Below are 23,987 nucleotides of genomic sequence, written 5' to 3'. Positions count from 1 at the left end.
TTAGTGATGTAACCTTTGGGTTACAGAAGAGCGATTTTATAACTAAGGCCCCTGGGTATGATTTAGATGGACAAAAACCCAACAAAGGTGGTGGTGAGTTTACACATTAACCAACCAATGCAGTCCACAGCAGTGCCCTACCATACCATACATCTCATACCCACCAGGATTTCACAGACACCCCCCTACTGCTCTGTAAGATCAGAAACAAAGAGCCTCCGTGTCGACACCGGCTTTCTAAGCTAAGCTTCCTAAGCAGTGGGGCTTTTTTAGGGGCCTCCCCTAGTCTCCAATATCCTGCTTGCCATGGTTTTCCTGAGGCTGAGGGCAACATCTAACCGGCGGCCACACTGGGAGCCACAGTCTGATAGACAAACAGGCGCCCTGCTCTTGACCTGACTGGATGGACATCTTGACGCCATGCAGTGTTACAGGTTTTAATAGGTGCCTTTATTGAGCACAGAGACCCATTTAGGCTTCAACCCTGTCGACACATCTTCAATATCCACTGAAAATGGAGCATTTCTATTCCTTTTGTATATATTTCAACAAGATTCAATATGCCGATGTGGCACAGATTGTTGACATAGCGGATTTTCTGGTGCTAATGCGAGAAGTCCCACCTGCAGTGTAATGCTAAGATAGCTCATTTAATTAGTGACTTACCACATGCATAAATTACGAGCAACTGAATGACACATTCCTCTTCTCACTTTCCTTTCGCTCTATGAGTCATTACTCAGTATAGCAACTTTTGTGTTACTTGGAGTGTGATTTGTAGTTAGCATCATTATTATTATAATGAGACCGTTGTCTTCACCCAGGCAATGGCAGGTACCAGATAACAGCAATTGTTCTCAATCAGTGGCTGTCCCAGCTACCATTAGTTCCATGGAAATGAAGAATTATCCTTTTCTATTTGTTTTTTTATTTGTTACGTTCTTGTAGATTGAGCAAGACAACATTTTGCACAATGTCTATGTTAGGAGCTCTGTGCTGAGTGCAGTATCCAGGCAACGGACCTTGAATCTTGGTGAATACAAGAAGCATGATAACACAACACTCATCTCCATGCTGTCATTTTAAAAGAAAGCCTGTATCACAGCCAAAACAAACCAAAACCCTTGTACACTTTCAACGTGATAAAATTTTGTTCTTCTTTGTGTGCACGTTCCGACATGTCCTCCCCGCCTCTCATTACAGAGCTCTTTCCTCAGCAGGACTGAACTAATCAGGGGCGTCACTGACATAATGTGTCAACAGTGCGGCACAATAGGAGTTAATGAGCTTGTTTACAATGGCTTCTCCTCTCACAAGTGTTTGAGACACTCTTTGGCCACTAGAGTAATCATGATGAAACATCCACAGGAGAAGCAACTCAACAGTGATATCATTTGGGTTTCCATGACACCTTCATAGTTTTAGGCAAGCTTCATTCTTAAAATACATATGTAGTGGGAAGTGACCAATGATTGTTCGTTTGGAAATATGCATAATGAAGATAAAATAAAACCCAAATTACTGACCATGAACAACACAAACAGGTTATTTGCGGGTAAAATTATTGTTGTTCAGATTTAAGAAAAAATAAAAGGCATTTCCAAGCTGATAAAAACATATTTAAAAATACAGACTGCATTATCCTAAATACATGATTGGTATTATTACCAGATTTAAGACAACTTTATTTCAATTGTGAAAAAGATTCAAGTCCAGATGTATAAACTGTAACCTTACACGCATTTAATATATTTGAAAAATAGAGCAGAACTAAAAATGTGCTTGGAAATGCCCCTCTCTCTCTCCCACATCAATGATTCAAATTTTTAATAAGTAGCTGGAAGATAATGGATTCTCTGTTCCCTGACATTTTCCTAAACCTAAGTCCCGTTGTCACCCCAGGGAACACGGCTGTTTGTCAGTCCAAGTTACCAGTTAGCTGCCATTAGGAAAAGGAAGCACTGGAGCCAGGCCTTCCATACCCCCAAATGCACAGAAATCCTGCCATTGTGTCTCTCCTCAGGGGTTCAGGGGTTTTACGAAAGAATCCCTGGATACTGTAGCTTTCAAAGAGAGCAAAATAACAGACTACTCTGCCTCCACTCTCTTGAAGATGCAGCATGGGTGAGAGTGTAGATCACAGTGCCACTAATATTCACTTACAAACAGATGAGCTGCAGGCAAGAGTACGTTTTACCATTTAGTTCGCAAAAACTATGTTGTTGATATAATATTGGTACACAATGCCTATACTATACTGTACATGTGAAAATAAACTTTGAAATAAGTGCATTTGATGATATCTGATTCTAAATGACAACACATTCCAAATTTCTCAATAGGGAACCACAGTAATGCCATGCACTTGCTGACCAGTTCCAATGACCAAACTATTGATTAGACACCGACATGCCAAGCTGTGATAAACAGGATCTGTCCATTATATATTTAATGCTTTGCCCCCTAAATTGACTATGGTTTTACTTTTTTCAGGTTGAGGCAGTTTAGAAGAAATGCCCAAACTCCTCCTAAAGATTTTAGGACTGTGACAATACTAAGGTTTATTCTTAATTATAAAACTGTACTTTACAGCTATAACTGTACCATTTTGAGACACAGACGTGACTATTTCAAGTCATACCTGTGAGTCAGCCTTATGCAATTAACAGTTTTGGAATTTACCACTGTGATAAACGCACAGTGTAAATTTGCAGTGTTACTCCAAGATATGAGTCATCCATTTGATAAAGATGTATGCTACTTATGTTTTTGTTGGTGTATTTGCATGTGCCAGATAATCCATTTTTGACAGAAACGTTTTCCTGAGAAAGGAAGGTTAGCTGGCTGCATGTAGACACACACCAATGACTGACAGGTTGTTTATTTAATACATCCTTGGATCAGATGTGCAAAACGAATCTGCTGGAGAAAAGCGACAGTTTGTGGGTAACTGTTACGATGCAATGAAGTAATGCATCAGTGAAAAAGTGGACGAAAGCTGAGGGAACAATTATTTTAATTAACCATACACAAGCTAATGGGTGTAAACCAAATCCCAAGAGTTCCAGAGCAACAAACTGAGAGCGTACTCTATAATCTGTGGATGAAACAGCAAATGATTTGAATTAAATTGAAATTTTGGTGCAGGACAGAGACCAAGGGTTATGTCATTGCTCAAATAATCCATGTGACAAATATGCCAAAAAGCATGACCAAGGACAAACAAACAAAGTACTGTGTGATTGTGTGCTAAACTCAAAAAATGTTCAAATGTACTAAAATTCAGTGATAAGCTCTGATTTCCATTGTAGGATCATGTAAACTAATAGCAGGTTTACACAGTAGCATTCCTATCACTCAGTACCCACACAAATGTCTGCATACTTACAAGTGCTGTAAGCAATCTGAGACGGATGGATAACACAGTTTTGGCAGCAGAGTTAACATGGAAATGAGATTGAAAAGAAAACTTCTTTAACTTAGTTTACAAAGCCTGGCCGGTTTCACAATAGCTACAGGGTTCACAGATCGAGGCCTATGCTTTGCTCACATTGCATAAGTCTTTTGAAAGCTCTTTGAATAACAGATTATATCACCGAGAACATTAACAGTCATTTGCTGATTAAGTGTGCAATGTGAGAATGAAAATGAGGTTTAAAGTAACTGTAAATGTTGTAATTGACATATGTAGGGATGAATAAGTGCAAAAACGCAAGTTTACACATCCTACTTGTGATCTTACTTGTCAATTCGCTTAAAACAAGAACATATGGGTCAATATAACTATAACAAAAATCCCTTCAGTTTATCACATTGATTACATTTAGCTAATCTGAATCCCCTCAACATACAACCCTTACAATTATGCTGTGCTTGTACATGTTAGTTTTAGATTGCAGTTACTTATTTTAGTGTACAATTGCACATTGTTTACACATATTTGTGGTTTTACACTTCTGTTCTACTTTGTACTATACTCCATGAGGACCAACATCTCACTTCCTGCTTGTTTTCATGCTTGACTTTAGCTAAATTTCTCTCTTGTGACCAATCATGCTTGATCTTTTCCCGTTTTACTATCGGCTCAGACAGGTAATCATGTATACAAAATTTTTTCCGTGGAAAAACTGCATTTTTATTTAATCTTCCCAAATTTCAAACGTTACAGGCAAGTAGACTATCAAAGGTCAGGGTCACAGTCTCAGAGCACCACATGCAGATAAGCTTCCTATGCTCCTTTAATGATAGTGTCAATGTTGGTCTCAGGCCACCCAGGGGAGCTGTCATGCTTGCCGACGAAAGAAGGAGGTGCAGCTGGCTAGATTAGTCAGGATTAGAGTTTATCCCTTTCTACCAGCAAGCTGATGGGGATAACAGCACTCAAGACCAGTACTGTAAGCTAAGCCATTCCATTGTAGGTATTTAGTTGACACTCTTAACTAGGGAGACCTGGAATGGACCTATGTTGTGATCAAGGAAACTTTGGCAAGACACGTTACATAACTGAACTAGCTCAAGCTAAGCTATGTAAGTGCAATGCGTTCGTTAAACGTGATCTCTTGGAGGTTATGAGACATTCCATGTAACGGCTCCAAAATGCTCGACACGTTTATTATGTGACCACTGTGTGTTAGCTGATTTCACCAAACAGTAGCACTGCAGGAAATTGGAAGTGACTACTCTCATATATCAACAGCATGCTACAGATGAAATTACTTATCAGGAGTAACAGTATCACACAGTACAGATCATTGAATTTCTTTACCTTAGATGTTATTGAGGATTGTTTACTTAGAGAAAAAATATCACCTTCTGTTAGGAGTTAGGGGTTTGTTTGTTATATTCCCTCAGGTAATAGTAAATGCAGCATAACTTTCAGAATGAAGATGTGGAAACTGGGTCAGAAACAGAGGGTGGGGATCATTCCAAAGAATGCCACAAATGACAGTTTATCCAGCAAAGCAACAGTAAAAACTTGGTGTGAAGCCACTTGCATATAAAAGATTTGTAAGAGTCTGGTACTAATTTAGTCACTGCAATGCACATCAATGTAGCACACAGGTAAAACAAAACGGGCCAGTTTACATGGCATATGCGGATGAAATTTGCTCTATTGGACACAGGCTCCAGATCACTGGTCCAAAATGCTTTCTTGCAGAGTTTGCATATATTGGGCTACTGCATCAATGAGAAATGCTAAATGCCCTGCCAAAATTAAACTGTGGCCAACACTTAACAAACAGGTTCCTTGAATTGCAGTGCTGGCTGTGGTCCAGGTCCGAAGGGAGACCTCTGCCTGCTGCTGTCGCTACACAGAGGCTGACCTGCTGCAGTAGGAGAGAACAGGACTCCTACTGTACAAGTCAAACATATGCCATTTAGCGGATGCTTTTATCCCTCTCACCACACTGAGTGCTTGTATTTTCAGCATGGCTGAGCCCAGTGGAAATCTAACCCTTTCACCCTCAGAGTGTCAGTGCCAGGCTACAGTCACTGGGCTACAAGCAACTGACAGTTTAGGACTGTTTACAGCCTGTCAGTTTTTATAACGAGTTTAACTGTATTAAATGGTGTGTGGTGTCCTGTGTAATTCTGGTCATATTTTGGAGGAACACAAGAAATATCAAGAACAATATATAAAAATATATCAAATAAAACTATATAAAACTTTTGTCTTTGGTTGCCCCTCTTCACTGTGCCTGTCACAGCTAAATATAAACGTGTACATTAAAAAGGATACCACTCATTGGCTTGGCTTAACTACTGATCCAGAAGGTAACAAAAACATTGAGACTAAATTTGCAAACTGGCAGGATTACAATAGGTGGGCTAAGTGAGCTGTTTTAAAAGCCCAATTCCACTTTACGAGTGGTCCAAAAATGTGAGGTTTCTCCTGTTTCCTTGGACTTGTCTGTCTTGCTGAAGCTATTACTGTTTAAAGGTGCACACTACTGGGTTATGAATTGACTTTACACTTCTACTGAAGTAAATCAAGGCAACAGCGTCACACCCATTTGCCCAGAACAAAGGGTGAGGGATACAGTGAAATTTTAAAGACAGACAATGTGGGTGCTGCTAACAGATGATAGCAAATCATATCATCCAACAGTGATGCCAACTGTCACTAATGTTTTTACAGCAGGAAGTCAAGCAAATTTGACACTTTTATTTCTTCAAAGCGGTAATCCTAATGATTCTCTTTTGTCATGACATCTTGAAATATTCTCAGTCTAACTGAATTGTCTCTTGCTGTCTATTGCGAAGCTGTCAGTTTCAGCACTATACTACATAGAGAACACTTGTAAATCAAAAAGGACGTCCAATATGGTTTTTCTATCAGTAAGTTTTAAGTTTCTGGACAGCAGGTGGAGCTATTTATGGGCCCAGTCATGGTGGTTTTTATTACTCCTTCACTGATAATCCATTTCTTCTTCTTCTGTTCCGCTCACTTGCTATTGCTGCCTTAGGTATCATGAAATATAAAGCTTCTTGTGCCTAAAGCCTGATTCCACAAAAGACCTTTTCATGCTCAGGGGAAATCCTGTTTCAGTGCAGTTGTGCTTGGTGCTTGTGCAGTAGTTGGTAAAAAGTTAACGAGCCATTTCATCTTCCCTTACTCAAGAGAAGGAAAAATAATAAGAGCAGGAAAGGAGGGACGGTCGGGTTTTCTCTGAACTCCCCTCCACTTCACACATGTTCGTACAGTAACTGTAGCTGTAACACACTGTCAGAATAATTCAGACAGGTTTACTAGTTAACATCTGCTGACACTAATATTTATGGGGACATGGTTTCAACCCTGCCAATTAAACTTTGTGCTCTGTAGTGACTTCTTTGACAAGTGCAGATGGAAGACAGGAAATCGTTACATGTTACTGGTAGCCAGACCACCTAAAGGTTTACTGTGAAGATTAATTCTTGGAAAAAAGAAAGCATCCAGTAAATTCCAGTCTCTTTGAGACACGGTGCTCCAAAACACAAACTAAGGAGTGAAAATCTACATTCATGTTCAGACAGCCAAACATTTTCCAGCCATATTTCTTTATCTAAGTCAAAAGATGTTTCTACTTCATCATTACGACCCCTCTTTCTGTCTCAGAAGCTAACTGATATAGCTAGACTGAGACGTAGTTTTCATTCTAATGTGGGAAAATGGCTGTCACAGCATGAGATAAAGAAAGAACTCAGACACTTATTCTAATGCAAATACCAGCTAATGGTTTTAGCTGAATACAAAATAAGACTCAGTGACGGAAACTCAGAGGGGCAGGAAAGGCATTTTATCTATCCTGCATTTGGTTCTTCTGTCCTAAACTGACAGTTATTCTATTTTAATATACTGCTCCCATAAACATCTTGAATGACCAACTGTTAAACTAAATACAAAGCTTGGAGAAAGCAAAACAAACTAAGAAACATGTACTTTTTCTTATCAACAGTGTTGCTTAACAAACACACAACTGCACATATAAATAAAGCTGCAATTAGCTAAAATCATTTGGAACCAGGTAAACAAACTTCCCTTCATGGAAAAAAGCTTATCAGACACAAATTATTATTCAAGGCAGAGTATTATTATATAGCTCCAAAAATATGTCGGGGCATGCATGAATAACAAATACAACTCATCATGCTATGAAATTCCGCAGACGGATCCAACAAAGCAAAGATGCCTCATCGACCAAGAAGAAATTCCCATCTGATATTGAAGAAATGCACTGAAAACATGCTGCATCATGCCGGCCAGTTCAGACAAATGCCAGTCAGCTGAGGCACGACAGTGTCACTTTCCAGAGTGTGGTGACAGCACGCATTGTTGTGGTAGGCCGACCAGTGTGTGAGTGTGTCTGCGTGTGCGTGTGTGTGTGTGTATGTGTGTGTACACTGCTGTCTGAATGGGATGGGGACTGAGGGGTTCAGGAATGTTGGGGTGAGTGGGAATGGAGTCATGTGTACGACACTATGTGTGTGAGACAATGAGAGCCATCCCACTCAGTTCTAAAAGCCTCCATTCATGGGGGACCTGAGTCATCTGGTTCACTGCAGCACAAAAAAAAAGACCAACAATTTTACTTTTAGCTTGAAACAACAGAAAATATGTTTTCATGAAACAAGACAACAGCTGAGGTAGAGTCCGTTACCAGATTAAAGTAAATGTCACTTTTCTTTGTTGAAATTACTGAACAAGAAGAAGACAAATTCAGGCCAAAAAGCATGGATCAATCATTAAATTTACATTTCACACCAGAAAATGAATAGAAAAGTATCACATCAACCTAAAAAAAAAGCTACTTGCAACTGAATGCTGAATGATTTTGGAAAGAAATCCAGTTGTGCTTTGTCTTACATATTTGATTTGTCTTTTAATTTCTTAAAGTCAGGCTTCAGTTGTTAATTCATGATGCAATAGATTTAAAATGTCAATAAGCTTTACCACATGAGACATCATTAAAAGCATGACTGTCACACAAGGAAGACCTCCTGGATTTGTAAAACTAATGATACGATAGTTTAAATCCTGGGAAAGGTGCAGTGCATTATCAAACAATGAGGCTGGGTCAGTGGAATCACAGTCTGCTTGATGCACAACAGTGCACAAAAGCATTTGCCTATCTACAGAAATCTTTTATTTCTGTATATCTGTTACGCGTAAATGTTTCAGATAATCAAATTAATATTTAGATTTATTGAATTTTATACAGAGACAACCCACAAAACTTTTGCACAGCACCATTTATAGTATATATTGATCATTGGACAAGTAACCTCTGAAAACTTTTATTTGCTCAAGTAAAATAAAGCTGAATTAAAGCAATAATCTCATTATTTTTTAGCCACACATCATATATCCTATATAGCCTTTGTAATTTGCAAACTGTATTGTTTCAAATTGTGATTTTAATTTGTCTAGTATGGCTTCATGTGCAAAATGGCTTCGCAAACATGTTGATGTTTAGCAGTGAAAATGTTAGACTAAACTTCATGACAATCCAGTAATTATTGGTGGATACTGTAGTCTGGACCAAAGCGTTCGATCAACTAACAGACCAACATTGCCGTCACTAGAGTCATGATGTGTTCTTGAGCTTATATCAGGTCACGTACAATAGAACAGAGCAAGCAAAAAGACAGGCCAATCTCACACTGTTGCTATACGACTGTCATTCAGCCTGTCATCCAGTGCAGGTTGCACTTGCTCCCTCGATAGTCAGAAAGAGTCCAGCTCCCCAGTGCCCCAACTCTGAAAACTAGGAAACCAGCTCAGCCTGCATGACCCAATTAGAAACATCGCCTGGACGGTGTAGAGACATCAGTCTCAGTGCTATCCATTGTATTAGTTCACAAAGAACAGCTCCAAATGCTGTAAGATACAGGAAGAAATCTGAGTAAGATTACTAATATTATTTTTTGACATGATAAAGTTTCATCCCAACACTAAGCTGCCCATTACAAAAGCAATCCAAAACTGTTAAGCACTAAATAAGCTCCACCAGATGTGAAGCAAGAACAGCACACTACTTGCTAAAATATATTTGCAGAGGGGACTTTAGAAGAGTTTTGCACATTTGCAGAAATGTTCCGAGCTGGTCTAAGAACTTGAACCTGTAACATCTCTGCCAAAAACCCACAAAACAATCAATAAATCTGAGTTTAATGGGAGGCATGCAAAGTGACCCATTTTTCTGGTGAATAAGGGCAATCAATAGAGTGATGGCAGATTACATGACAGAGGAGGTGCAGCTTGTAATTATGGGCAAAGATGAGAGAACACGCTTTGGCTGAACAGTTTAAGTCCCTCAAATGGTCGGAAATTTCTCTTTGGAGGAAGTGAAATATTTTGCCAACATAAAACACCAAGCAGTTGCACTAGTGTCTGTACACAGATGGATGTCAGGTATAGTTAATTTCTCCCTCCATCTGCTACACAAAGTCAGGGTTGAATATTTTAGATTAACGTGATTAATTCAAAGATGACAGGGCTAAGAACACCCCTGCAGAGTCACTACTGTCATGTGCGCATGTTTCAAAGTCATCTTTGATTTGTGGCTTCTATTTAATGAAAAGAAAGTGAGAAAATTCAAGTAAAACTTAAAAAGCTTTCACTTTATGGTATGTTCAAAGAAATATTATTAACTCAAAACAACTCTCAGGCCTTTCGGACATGGGGTCCCTTTCATAAGGAAGTAGCACAGCAAATTACAAGAAGACCGACTAATAAAACTTACTTCAAGAGTGCCTTGGAGCGCTTTCCTTGTCTTTAAAAAAATAATAATAATGGCAATGTCTTAATTGAAGCAGCTGGGGCTGGTGCAGAGACCAGTGGATGAAAAGTTTCTCTTGCTCCATAGCTTTTATTTTCTCCTCCAGAACCTCCTCATTATACAAGACCAAAGCATTACACATTTTAATGAGTTAAGATTTAACCCTTTCGCAGGGCACCAAGACTTTCACTTCATGCTAACCACGACCCAAACTACTTGGGTTTTCTGAATACTACCAAAGAAGAGGGCAATTCCTGGCAAAAAAAGGAGTTACACAATAGGAAGATACTGGTATAAGGCAGCTTTCAAGTGTAAGAATTCGGGGCAGGTGGAATGCAGCATGAACGTTTGCTGAACAGGCTCATAATTGACCCTTTCAGGCGCTCTGCTTCCATTGCGGTGTAGGATCAAACAGCCTTGACTGCGATGCTAGCTCTGCATGCACAAATTACAAACGGTAGGTACTCCAGTTGTATGAGCACTTAGGAATCAGAGCAATGGAGGTGTGTTAAGTTAACCTATAAGGTGAATTTTACATCATTGGTGGTTGAAGAGTGGACTACCACTTGATGAGAGGGCAGAAAAGATGGTGCTAAGTGTTCTGTTTGACTAGTCAATGCTTGTCCAAGTTGAACTAAAATGCATCTGGCCTTGGCTGGTCAGTATTTTTTTCAGAACTCACAAAGAGTTAGTTTACCCTAAAACAGCCCCCAGTATAAAAGACTGCATAAAAAGGCTTATAGTGATACAGAAAACCATGCATATTGCATTTTTAAGCTTATTCTGCTGCTATAATGTATATAGCCCTGCATAAAAGCTCTCTCTAGATGCTTTAAGAATACTTGTAAGTGGCTAACGCTCTTAGTGGCATGCTGTCATCATCTGTTGGTTACATTTCTTTTCAAAGTATGCATTAGATGCATTTGCAAGTGTGGTAAGTAACAACAATTGCTAACAGCTTCCCTGCAGAGAGTGGCTGAGCAGCCCTGGCAAACAGCCGGCTGTGCCTCCTTCACACTGGTCCTTATTGTCTACATGTGTGTGTGTGTGTGTGTCGCACTGCAGTTTAAGCGTTGGGCTGTCTTGATCTCTTCTCCTTGAAAGCTGCTTTTTCTTTCAGTGCATGAACACACAGACGTGACAGATGAACAAGATGAATATGTTCACCTTGTCACAAACAGACTTGCAAAATCAGGCGAAACGCGCGCGCACTCACTCACACGCGCTCTCACTCACTCACTCACTCACTCACTCACTCACTCACTCACTCACTCACTCACTCACTCACTCACTCACTCACTCACTCACTCACTCACTCACTCACTCACTCACTCACTCACTCACTCACACACACACACACACACACACACAAACAAACAAACAAACAAACAAAGCCAGAAAGTCAAGGGGACATCCAGGCTGAGCAGCAGATACGTATTCTGTGCATTGCTCTTGGTGGCTGTTGTATAATTCCATCCAGAAGATTTCTTTACTTCACAGCGACTTCAGGGTGACAGTGTGTTGAAGCCTCTCTGAGCATGTATGCATCGAGGGACTGAGTACATCCCGGACGGGTGAAAAACAATGCAACAAATATGGGCATTATATGGCACAGAATGAGAAATTATCGAGCCTTGTTGTCAAAACATCTTAAACCTCCTGAAAGAAGTCTGGCATTAGTAAATCTTGCCAAGTATGAAAGTAATTAATAGTAAATAAGCCTTGTAAAAATGTCTCTTAGGGTTCATGGCTTTTATTAGGAGACAAAAAAAACTACCTAACCCTAAGTCTTCAGTGTTTTAAGGCCCTCCCTGGACAACCCACTCATTAATTACCCCTGAATAAACAAGCCCAACTGAATATGAAACGACACAGTGAGCAACAACGTAATTTTGTAAGTTAACTCCCGTCATCAGCCTAACTGGAGAATTCACCAAGTCCACTGGCCTACTTTATTTGAATACATTTGACTGTGAAATGGAGTACCTGCAGATTTCACTAGATATGTTGAACCGCCTTGCTTCACTAGAGCATAGTTCTTTTGAGAGTCTACTCTGGCATGCATGTCCTCCAAATATCCACCTTGCTTTACTGGAAGCTAACTGCAAACCACCAAATCCGCTGCTTTATCGGAAAGCTCCTTCAGAAGAAGGCCATTATACAAATCAGCTAAAGGCAAGACAGACATGCTGATCAGTCATGCTGCCTTCAAGGTCAGGTACAGAAAATGTGAAAACAAGGACAAATGTGGTCAATGAGCTAGTGGCTAAATCTGGGACAATGCCTCTCTATTCCTATGAGATAATGTTTTGAGCTTAGTCCCTGACCAAATAAATAAACAAATGGAACTATTTTTGTCACTGCAAATGTGGCACTGGATTCATATAGACAACAAAACTACAAATAACCAAAAGTGAATGCTGTAATGTGTCTCAGTACCACTATGGACACAAATGTACAAGCATGCAGACACAGAGGAGAGGGAGGGGACTAATCTCTCCTGTAGTTTGGTAATCCACCACATGATCACCTCTCACCCCAAATGTGCATGTGTTTATAAAAAGACCCATCTGTGACCAGACTGGCTGGCATTTGCTGACATCTGCACCATTTCACTATTGGGTTTTTGTTTGTATTTTGTATGCAAAATAAAAACAAATACTCTAAATCTACAGATATATATGGAAGAAATACACACAGAAGTATTTGATCATATGTAAAATGCTGTGGCCAATAGATGCATCTCACAGCATGTTATTAAAAAGCATTTTACAGTATAGCTGTATTTAAAAACGTCTACATGTTTTATCGATGTGCATTAATCTGCATCTTTCAAATAAGGGGTCTTTACTGCTTGCTGTCTCGCTAATTGCATCAAAACACCAGTTCTTTTTCCTGCTTCACCAGGAGAGGACAGTAGGCTTCAGATGAGATTAAGGAGCTCATAACTACAGGATCAGTGATTAGCATCTTACAATACAATACAATTACTTTATTACTTTCAGGGATTTCTGAGTGTGTGAGTGACTGAAGCTGTGTGGTGCTGATATATGTATTGGAAAAGCATTCCATTTATTACTGCACTAGTTTCAGCCATTCTCAGCTAAGCAGAATGTCAGCTGGTATTGTTGTGAGCAATTTAGTCATTAGCACACTGGAAGCTTTGATGTAAGAAATATAAATGACTGTCACTGTCACTGAAGCTACTTCTAACAATATTTAATAAAAATGTAGACACTGCTGCTGACAGTAAGAACCAGAAAAAAAAATTAAAAGAGAAACTTAAAGATCATTTTACTATGACTGGCTGCTTGTCATCATCTTGAACAGACCGCATCATAATTTGTGTTTTTGTGCTCTCTGTGCACTCTGACTGTAGACAGTTAAAAGGAAATAAGTTCCTACAATTACCCTTTGAGAATCAGTAACAAAGGAGAAAAATTATATTTCATCAGACTAAAACTGTCAGTCAATAAATTTGCTTGAATTTAAGAGTTTTGACTGTCAGTTCAAACCGATTTTTTGTTCTTTTCATAAAATAGGCATGAGTCAGATTTGTTATCCATTTCATCCATTAGAGCAAATTGTTTGAAAATGACTCTACCTAACTATAACCATAAACACACTGAAAATAGATGTCAAAATGCAGACATGGAAACTGAGAAAACAAGTGGAGCAAATGGGTAGCTGAAATCCAAGTTTCGACTAAATTCTCATCCACAAGTAATACACTTAACTGTATACTCTAAGCTGCACAGTCAGCATACAGGGGTTGACAAAGGATATCCAGGTCACCAGAGAATTAAGTCGAGCAATCAAGGGGACATCCTCAATCGAGCCTAAACCCTTCTCTGACGGACACTTCCTTCTTAAGTTACATTCTTCCACAGCTTGTAATCATGGCAATGCATCTCATGCTGTCAAAGCTAAGCAACGAACACCATTCTGTGGGAAACAATGGCAATGGCCCCAAACTAGGAATGACACCATGTAAGGATTTGGACAGAGTGACTAAAGATCTTTCTATGCACATGGCACTGGCTTTCTAAAACAGCTCGAGGCCATAGACAGAAGATGTTTTTGGCACAGCATCCAAAAAGAGAGACTTCATACTCAGGTGGATTCACAACATTTTCATTTCATAGTTCAGGTATAAATCTAATACTTGCAATCAGAGCAACGTCCATCACTCATAGATATTTTGACAGGGTAATTCTGTTGATGGATGTGCATTATCTCCTGCAGGATTGACCTTTTGGTTAGGATTAGGGGCCTTATTCACTAAACAGGGCATTCTGACACCATAAAATCAGAGAGGAGACAATGATGGCTTACGCATGTGCACATAGCAACAGTGTCTATGCAGCAAAAAGCAAAAGGGTGTTTTAGTTAAGTACATTTAAGTACCTAATCACAACTTTGCACAACTGCACAGGCATGTGTCAATCTTAAAAGAGGGATGTTAGCAGATGCCCAGATTTAAGATACAGTGTTCAGTAAAATATCAAAATTATTTTATATCCCAAAGGGAACGTTCTGTGTCTGTCAACAAAAAAAAGACTATATGAACACATAAAAGTGTGAACTGCAGCACTGGAAAACATCTATATATCACGGGGCCCTTCTCTGACATCTCTCCACATGGGTTCACTCTCACTTTAATGAATGGCATAAACATGATGGATGTCATTTATTTGTTTCACTCTGAAAACAGCAATAGGAACACCCTCTAACAATGTTGCTCCGCATAGCACTCACAATTTCAATCATTTTGGACCCAGTCACAAAACCTAGCAGGATTTCTGCTGAGTCAACACAGTATACCATCACTCATAAAATATCTTGTTGGGCAAAGTAAACAGCATCTTATAGCAATTCAGGCATACAAAAGTGTGGAGGGATGGAACATTGTTGTTGCAGGGCATGATCGTCGGTGTTTAAAACGATCTGGCATCTCTTACTCTTCCCCCCCCATTTCTTGGCTTGGTTCTCAATTTTCTGGCTCTTTAACTCAAAGTTTCCGTAGCAAACACCAGAAGCTGTCATCAAGTCTAGTCCCATTTGGCACTTCAGCTTGATATACTGCATCTCATTCCAACTGGAAAAGGTTGGTCCTCATTGTCAATCAGTCACCACGTAAACATGTTTGTACTCTAGTGTCCATTGGGTGCCTTCCATTGGCCCTTTGCACAGGATTTAGTTTGCAATTAATCATGCCTTTGTGAAATAATCCTGTGCTGATTCAGTTACTAGTTTCAATGAATAACAATTATGAAAACAAAGCTGCAGCTACATTTTGAAGTATTAAGTAGATTTGTGGCGTGTGCTGACTTCTGATACAAGTTTCAACAATGCACACACACTGAAAACACTCCTATCCAAGTCCCAAGATAAAACACTGACTGCAAAAAGCGGAATGAGGATTAAATCTCCCATCACAGTGATATATGTACACTGAGCAGCCTCTAATAACACAGATGTGTTGTCTGCTGTGCGTGATGATATCACTGGAAGGATATCAGCCGTTGACATTTAGATGATATCACTTTCAGGCATGTCACAATGGAACTTGGCATTATTCACAGACCCCTGAGCATGCCATGACTTGGATTAAAGCTAGAGAAGACACAGTATACAAGACAAGACAAGCTTAGGAAAGAAAGACACCTTGACACAAAGGTATTTAGATTAAAACGATTTTAGACTGATAACACAGCTATGCAGCTGTGACGGGAATAAATAGAAATGCCACCTAAAGATACCTGAAGATGGATATCTAAAGGGTCAAGTGGATGGCCCTGTTTTATAGGTATCACAACACATCTTCGGTTGACAGACAGGCACAGAGAAGAACACAAGGAATAATCACGTGCTGGCTTAAACTAGGTGATTTATCAAAATTTCATTTGAATAATGTGATGGTTTGATATCCAGGGTTTGTCCAGGCTCAGAATAGGCCTGTAGGGAGCAACTACACACAATACTGAGATTGGTTTGCATACAGTAAAGCCAGTGAGTCTAAGTGATTGTATGTGACAGAAATCTATGCCATTTCTTAGTATTTAATTAACAAAAATGTCTATTTTCCATTCTTATCATTTTTGTGCTGGTTGTTTCCTTTGGAGCTGGCTACAACCTCTGACAGTGCGCAAAAAGTTCCTTGTTGCAGAAGAAATGGAAATACCTGAGATAGAGCCAAAATGATTTGTCAATGAGTCAATTAGACAGCTATTTTGAGTACCTTTCGAGCAGTTTAACAAACTAAAAATAGTGGAAAAAAATGGTAAATTTACTTGCAAAAAAGCTTCTCCAATAAGAGAATCTACTTCTATTTGTAAGATAGTATAGTACACAGTATAGTATGGGAAAAAAACATGACTTTTATATAATCATTGGACATTTTTTAGATCAGATGCTTTATTTGAATAGCTGAATAAAATACCAGGAGATAAATCTATTACACACATAATATAATACTCTAAAATTTGAGTGTTGACTGTAAACAAGAAATCCGAATAAACTACATTCACAAACTACAACCTAATGTGTAGACCAAGACGGTCTGTTCTTGTTTGCAGAGATGCAGACGCAGCTGCCAGGGCAACAGCTCTTTCAGCTTTAAGCAGGTTTTACACCATGTAGTGTGTTCTAAGCTGTACAAGACATCCTCTCTGGCAATGTGGCTTAACCAGTCAATATAGATTAAATTAATTATTTTCCCCCTGTCTGCTTTTGACGCCTCGAGAGAAACCAGCAATCATTATGAAATACATCAGCGAGGTAATCCCTAGTACTTGAGTTTGTTTAAAATTGATAAAACATTTTACAATACATGTGACTAAGCAGCTTTACTTTTCTGAGCAACTTTTTGGTTGCAATATTTTCTCGTTTTCAAATGAACACACTTTATGAGTGTTCTTCCTCTAAACATGTATTTAATCATGACAAGGCAAATGATGGAATTGCGTAAATTGGACCTATGCTCTCTCAGTTATGCTTTGATTTGAATTTGCCAGCAGCAAGAGATCTCAACCACCAAGAAGAAGAAAGCCAATTCATCAAAACACTAAGATGCTTCTGAGAACAGACCCCGTCAGATAACATCATCAGGGTTCCGTTCATGCAAACACCCTGTGGCCATATGACACAAATCCATCAAGCTAACCAACTGAGGGTTTTCACCCTCATCAAAGGGCCACTTGGCCTCTTCTGAAGTTCAGAGGAGCCTAAACACCATCATTAGTGATGGTGTTACTGACGAGATGGTGAGAGGAAGCGGCCATCAAGGAAGTAATGAGTGCAGGTGTGAACGCTTCATCAAGGTGTTATTTTTTTAACGGACAGTGCTGTTGTCTGCCATTTGGCTAAGCTCGGTTCACATGGCGACGCATTTCAGTGGATTATTTTGCCATTCAAATTGGACATTAAGAAACACAAAATAATCTCTCAAAGGTCTCTTTGATCTAAACCACAGTGAAAAAATTTAGTTCAATATTTAGTTTTGTAATGCACAGTCTCAAAAATGCAGCAATGCGTTTGTGCTACAGTGATACCACATGGAAACCTTTTCAACTGTGACTGGTCAGGACTTTCTGAGTTTTCTCCTACATGTTCCCATTGCTAGAGATAAACTGTTGAGATTATAGAAAAAAAGAAGCAAAGTGAAGACTCAATCATTTTTTCCCTTTGAGTAACACAACATGAATATATATTGTCTCATCTAGCAAAACCATTTTGAGTGCAAACCATTGTGCTACTTAAAAAATAGAAGCATAATCAAATTACTGGAATTGAACGACAACTGACTCCTTTTCATTTGATGCAAGGTCACTTATAGTGCAAACTTTCCCATCATGGCTCACTGTCCCAGCATGTCAGAAGAACTACTTTAAGTTGGTAATAAATGCATGACAGCCTGATAATTTAGGACACTTCCATTTACTGGTATAGTGGTACTATAGTTATCAAGAGGCTAAAATCCAACACGTGACTATAAATCAGTTTCTACTCCGGACAAAGCTATGTGGGACCACCAGAACAGACTGACATGGAAGCATAAATCTGGCTTTCAACAGCAGTTTTAAAAGTTTATGCGTGGCTAGCTAGTCCACAGCAGGTTTTAAATCATTCGCACCTGCCAAAACAATCCAAAATTAAATAGAAGGTGCAGCATGTTATCAAAAAAGAAAGCATCCCAGTGACACATGTCTTTAACAGGCCCTAAAATAGAACACAGAAATAATTAAGCATGCCTTTGCAACACGTTATGAGTGTTTACTTACTACTAAATCACATGGACAGCCACTGATAGGCATGACACACCTGTAGTCACAGATATGAACTACTATCTTGTTGATTAAGCTTTTAAAATAGCACTTATGACTCTGTTTGCTGTTTAACATTTTAAGTGTAACAATATGAGGCAGAAATCTTAACTAAAGATAATAGAAGGCATCTAAAATTAAATAGGTGTGAGGGGAAAAAAAACAAAGTTTAATTTCCAATCAAGTCAAATGGCTGGTAAGGTACACAACACAAAGCACACAAGTTTCTACTACCTCTTTGCACATTTTGATTTGCCATTTACAATACATGGCAAACAAGGAACCTGTTGTTAAAACCTCTGGCCCCAGGTCCTGACATCATATATGACACAGAAGTTGAATGCAAGCAGCCAAGCATTAGTCGTTGGGATACCGACTGAGGCTTTGTGTTCATTCAGGAGCCAGTGACCTGTCTCTGGTTCCCTCAGGTGACTCGAGGACCGTCACCAGGTGTGTGCGGATAATGAAATCAGCCCCCGAAGGGGAAGGGTGAGAGGAGCACAATACGGGAGTGGTGTCGGTTCACTCCCGTCTTTTCAGCTCTCAACCCTGATCTGCTTCGGAGATTCTAGGTCAGTAGTGGCTTTTTAAAGATCTGATATTGGGCCTCCGAGGAGTTTGCAGCTGCTAAATAGGCCTGTAATGGCGCCTGACACTCTTAAAGAGGATCTGACATTTTTCATTAAGTTAATGAAACAAAGGGCTGTGGATGTATAAAAATACCCAAGTGGGAAGAAGTACATACAGAGGAGTCAGTATTACTTCTTAATATTTTCCCATTCACATTGAGCAATGTTAACACTGGCATTTTTAAGAATTTCTGCTAAGACATACTAAGTTTCAGGTTTTTAATTGGAGTTTAATTGTAGTGTTAAGAGGATAGTTTGGTTTCTTTGAAGTGGGGTTGCATGAGGCAGTAGATTGTGGTGAGTCAGTTTGGTGCAGAGGGGAACCAGCAGGAACGCTAAGCAGTGTACTGCTGTGGATGGGGTCAGCAGCAAAACTTCTTTAACTTTCGTAATGTCCTCCCAGTTGCCATACACCTTTTGTCCTCTGGGGTCAAAAATTACCCTGCCAAATTTGACTGTTATTTAAAGCATATACAATAAATTGTCAATCAAATCTGTTACACCTTTAGTCTTAATTCAGTCCAATCCATTACCATAAATTTTTCCCTTCATTTTGGAATTTAGGGCCAAATAGACCTTGTTTACGTCAAAGTATATGACGGTAAAAGATTTTATCTGGGGTCAGAATGACCCCAGGACAACAAGAAGGTTAAGCTGATGTCATGATGATGTGGGCACCAATTCCATTCTAATACACTACTGCTTTTCAGAAAATATATCAAGAATGGCTGTAAATCAAAAATCAGACAAACTGTTGCACCGAACTTGATACTCTGCAAGTAATTGATAACATTAAAGTCATGCTGATATGCTAAAGTGTGCTTTATATTAAACTTCATATTCTGAACTTGTGTCTCACATTCTTCTATTGAAACGTGCCAGAAAACTACATACACAAATAAACCACATAAAGATTAATTTTGAGAAAATCAGTGACCGATTGGAAAGCAAATTTAGAAAGGGTTTTTTGCACAGACTACAATCATAATGTTTAAAACAGACTGCAACTGGTCAATAAAAGATTTTATCAAACTCTATCAAAGCTAGTCCTACTCATCTTCAGTTAAACAGTTTAAAAACAATCATTATTCAGTCTCATTTTGGAAGACGAAAATCAGCAAGCAATCATCATCAACATCCCAATTTTTTTAACACTTCCTACATTTTCCTTCACAGACATAGGATCATACTCCTAGTTGCTGTGGCCTACTCTGTCCTGGTCGGTTATTACCCTCTCACTTCTGTCAAACCAATCATTGCAGGTCCAGCTAAAATGCATCACCAGCAGTACGCTACTGCAGGAATGTATCTCCACAGAAGGCAGATATAAAACTTTGGTACACTGTGACATGCAGCCAGATTTACCTGATCAGCATCGTGTGATCTCTTCCTGATGCAGTGACCATTCATTTATATGTAAAAGTCCTGCAGTCTAGCTTGAAATAATGAGTGAACAATGAGGAGTGTCGCTTGGCCGATGGACTAGTCATTTCAAATAAACTGCCAACTTCTTTTTAAAGCAAAGACTGATTAAAGTGTGACTGTAATCAAGGTTATATACATAGCACTCAAAGGATACACAATGAATGCATTAAAACACAAGTAAGGGAAGAGTTTGGGGGGCCCATAATCTTCTCCTGCACAGAGGCCCCATAATCCCAGACAACACCCCTGCAACACTGAATCACAAACTTTAGACAGAGCTTTGTGCCTCAGTGGGCTTTAAAATCTGATTTTTAAGCCTTTATGTAAACCTGCAAAGCTGTGACTGCATTCCACCAACATGCAAAACATAATCAGCCAGTCATCTGTGTTTTGAAGGCTGACAAGAGAACTGCTCACTGCAGGATGACAAAGTCAAATGCAATGGGGGCAGGCAAGTGTCGTGATTGAAATTCTCCCAGAACAAAACCTCGCTTGTGTGATTATTGTTCAGCAGGCTCGCAATGAGGCAAAAATCCATTCCACATGATGCATTCATTGTTTTCAGCCAAACACGCACCGGGTGCTACAGCAGCCTCTGCTACTGTACAATGGCCCTCAGCAAAAAACAACTGACTGCCTGCTGCAACATTTAGGAGGGTCTGATAAAAAAAAAAAAAAAAAAAAATATGTGCAACCTCCCAACTGGAACATTGCTCTACTATTTATTTAGGCTCTATCATTAGAGGTTAAAATGGTAGATTGTATTGTGGAGGCAATAAGGTGATCATTAACTCAGTATTCTGGATCTTTGATAGAAGTATTTGCTAGAATATTGTACTGCAGATGATTAAATTACCAAGCATAGAGCAACAGGCATACTGCAGCCCAGTACTGAAACTTTACAGGAGTCAAAATGTGCATTTATCATTTGAATGCGAGTCCCAATTATTGAAGTTTTAGTCACCTTTCAACAGGTGACTAAGCAATAAAATAAACTGCCGTTCAAAGGTGAAGTCGCTGCAGAATCCGAGCTGCAAACCAGTAACTAAGGCCACAGAGACAACAAAACACCTGCACTAAAGGGAGGCAAAGTGCCAAGTGATGTGAAGCAGCATTTGTGCTCTTTGATGGCAGTGAATGACTCACCTCTATCCATTTCTGCGCCTCCTGAAACGCGGAGTCTGCGGCCGACTCGGTCGCAGGGTGATGCTGATGAGACTGTCCTATGTCTGTCACCGGACTTGCCATTGGCGAAGAGGCGCAGCTCGTCAACTGTTAAAGCCTGCAGAGATGTGCGAAGGCAGCTCGGTGCCGCGTTTATTCCACCGAAATCAGTCGTGTCGCTCAGCCGGTTCTTCTCGGTCGGTTGTATGTGTTGCAGCAGCAGCACCGGCGAGGCGAGTGGACCAGTTGCTGCTCTCCAGCGTTGCTCCTGTTGGAGTCTGTGGGGGAAACGAGCAGAGTCAAGTTACACACAGTTAGCTTCATGACATCCTGTGCGACAATATAAAAGCATTAGTGGAGAACTTATTATTCAAATGTGACACAAATATTCCAGTGCAGCAAATGTAGCATCGCCCACCTTTGATATCACGTCTAGTGTGTATTCCTTTAACATTTCCAGAATACTTAAGGTTGTGTCTAAAGTCTTGCTAACCGCTAATTATCCGGTATCTTAGCTTAACGTTTGCTAGCTAACTTTGCAAGCTAATGCTATACGAGGGCGAACAAAGTGCCACTGACGGTGAAGTCATAATGAAAACTTCACAGAATCTTAAAAAATGGCACATTTTCGAGCTGTAAAGTTAATCCGGACGACAATAAACAACTGTAAAAAGCCCCCAGTAGTTTGTGTCGCGGATTTTCAAAACAGCCATCACGCCTCTCTCACGCACGTTTGGAGCCTGTTTTAACGAGAGCGCCACCTACCGCCATGGAGGGTCACTAAAATGCGTCACTTCCGGGTTTAAAGGCTGTTACACTCAAAATATATTTCTAATTTCAACGGTTTACTCGACATGTATTCCATACAAGTACTACTTGACGTCCAAAAACCTGTAATTTTAAAGATTCATTCCATTCAAATAGTGCGTTCTAACCAACAAGTTAAGATTTTAAAGTTTATTTCCACCCAAATAGTGCCTGATAAGTAACAACTTAAGGTTTCAAAGGTTCATTCCAGGCAAATAGTGCTTTCTAACCAACAAGTTAAGATTTGAAAAGTTTATTCCACCCAATTCCATCCAAACAGTGCTTTCTAACTAACAAGTTAAGAGTTGAAAGGTTTTTTCCACCCAAATCGTGATTTTTAACTAACAACTGAAGATTTGAAAGGTTTATTCCACCCAAAGAATGATTTTGAACGAACAAGTTAAGATTTAAAAGGTTTATTCCACCCAATTCCATCCAAATAGTGCGTTCTAACCAACAACTTAAGATCTGAAAGGTTTATTTCACCTAAATAGGGATTTTTAACAGACAAGTTAAGATCTGAAAGTTTCACTCAACCTAAAAAGTGATTTCTAACCAACAAGTTAAGATCTGAAGGGTTCATTCCACCCAAATAATGCTTTCAAACCGACAAGTTAAGATTCAAAAGGTTTATTCCACCCAAAATATTTTTCTGTAGCTTCATTTGTTTTCTAAGACCTGCATTTTGACAAACTGTGTATCATTCTGACTCCCACTCCTAAAGATCTCACTACTCCCTGAGGGAGACAGACAGAGAGACATTAATATGCATACATCTAATTGTCCTCTGATGGTCGGGCGGACAGTGCTGAGCAACAGAATGAGCGGTGGAAGTCTGTGCAGCATGTGGTGCATCTGTTCTCTCTGGGCCAGGATCTTCCTTGTTAAATTGTTATGTGCATCTTCAAAGAGAGAGAGGACAATTCGTCAAACGGGACCTTTTGAAATAATTTTGCAAACATAAATAAACATAAATTAGGCCTAATCCTAGGACTGGACCGTGGACGTTTTGAAATTTCCATCCTGGGTTTAATCTGTGTAATGGTATCATTTCATATAGGCTATATAGGAGACAGAACAGATGTGGTATAGTAGTGCAGATTAATCCTACATAATAAAACCAGGACACACATACTAGAAGGTCACATTATCAGGTCCTGAGAAGGCTAACAAAGGATTAGCTAACATAGCGTGTCCTAACCAACGCTACAAATGTTCACAAGGAATTAATTTCATGCTTCTACTGTAGCCAATTAATAATGTTTGTATCTGACACTTTGGGTTACATTAGGCTCATGATTAAACACAATTTGACTAAGCTAAATGGCTTATCAACACTTATCTTATTTACAATGTAGCCAAGTCAGAAAATATAG

The 23,987-nt window shown here is 39.4% G+C and overlaps 1 protein-coding gene across 14 annotated transcripts in view; it reads right to left on the bottom strand.

Moving 5' to 3' along the window:
* LOC111578167 (LIM and calponin homology domains-containing protein 1) overlaps positions 1–22,082 on the bottom strand; it is a 98,113-nt gene extending 76,031 nt beyond the window's left edge. For 11 of the 14 annotated variants that reach the window (XM_035954866.2, XM_023284798.3, XM_055016568.1 and 8 more), the window contains exon 1: positions 21,787–22,081. In XM_035954866.2, coding sequence (XP_035810759.2) covers positions 21,787–21,888 — 102 coding nt within the window. In that variant the 5' untranslated portion in view covers positions 21,889–22,081. Of the gene's footprint in view, positions 1–21,786 lie in introns of all 14 variants that reach the window. The other 3 variants (XM_055016567.1, XM_055016564.1, XM_023284806.3) reach the window with 2 other exon arrangements.
* Positions 22,083–23,987: the final 1,905 nt, after the last annotated feature.

This window comes from Amphiprion ocellaris, chromosome 13 (genome assembly GCF_022539595.1).
Source record: "Amphiprion ocellaris isolate individual 3 ecotype Okinawa chromosome 13, ASM2253959v1, whole genome shotgun sequence".
Classification (NCBI taxonomy): domain Eukaryota; kingdom Metazoa; phylum Chordata; class Actinopteri; family Pomacentridae; genus Amphiprion; species Amphiprion ocellaris.
This window is presented reverse-complemented; position numbering and strand designations above follow the sequence as displayed.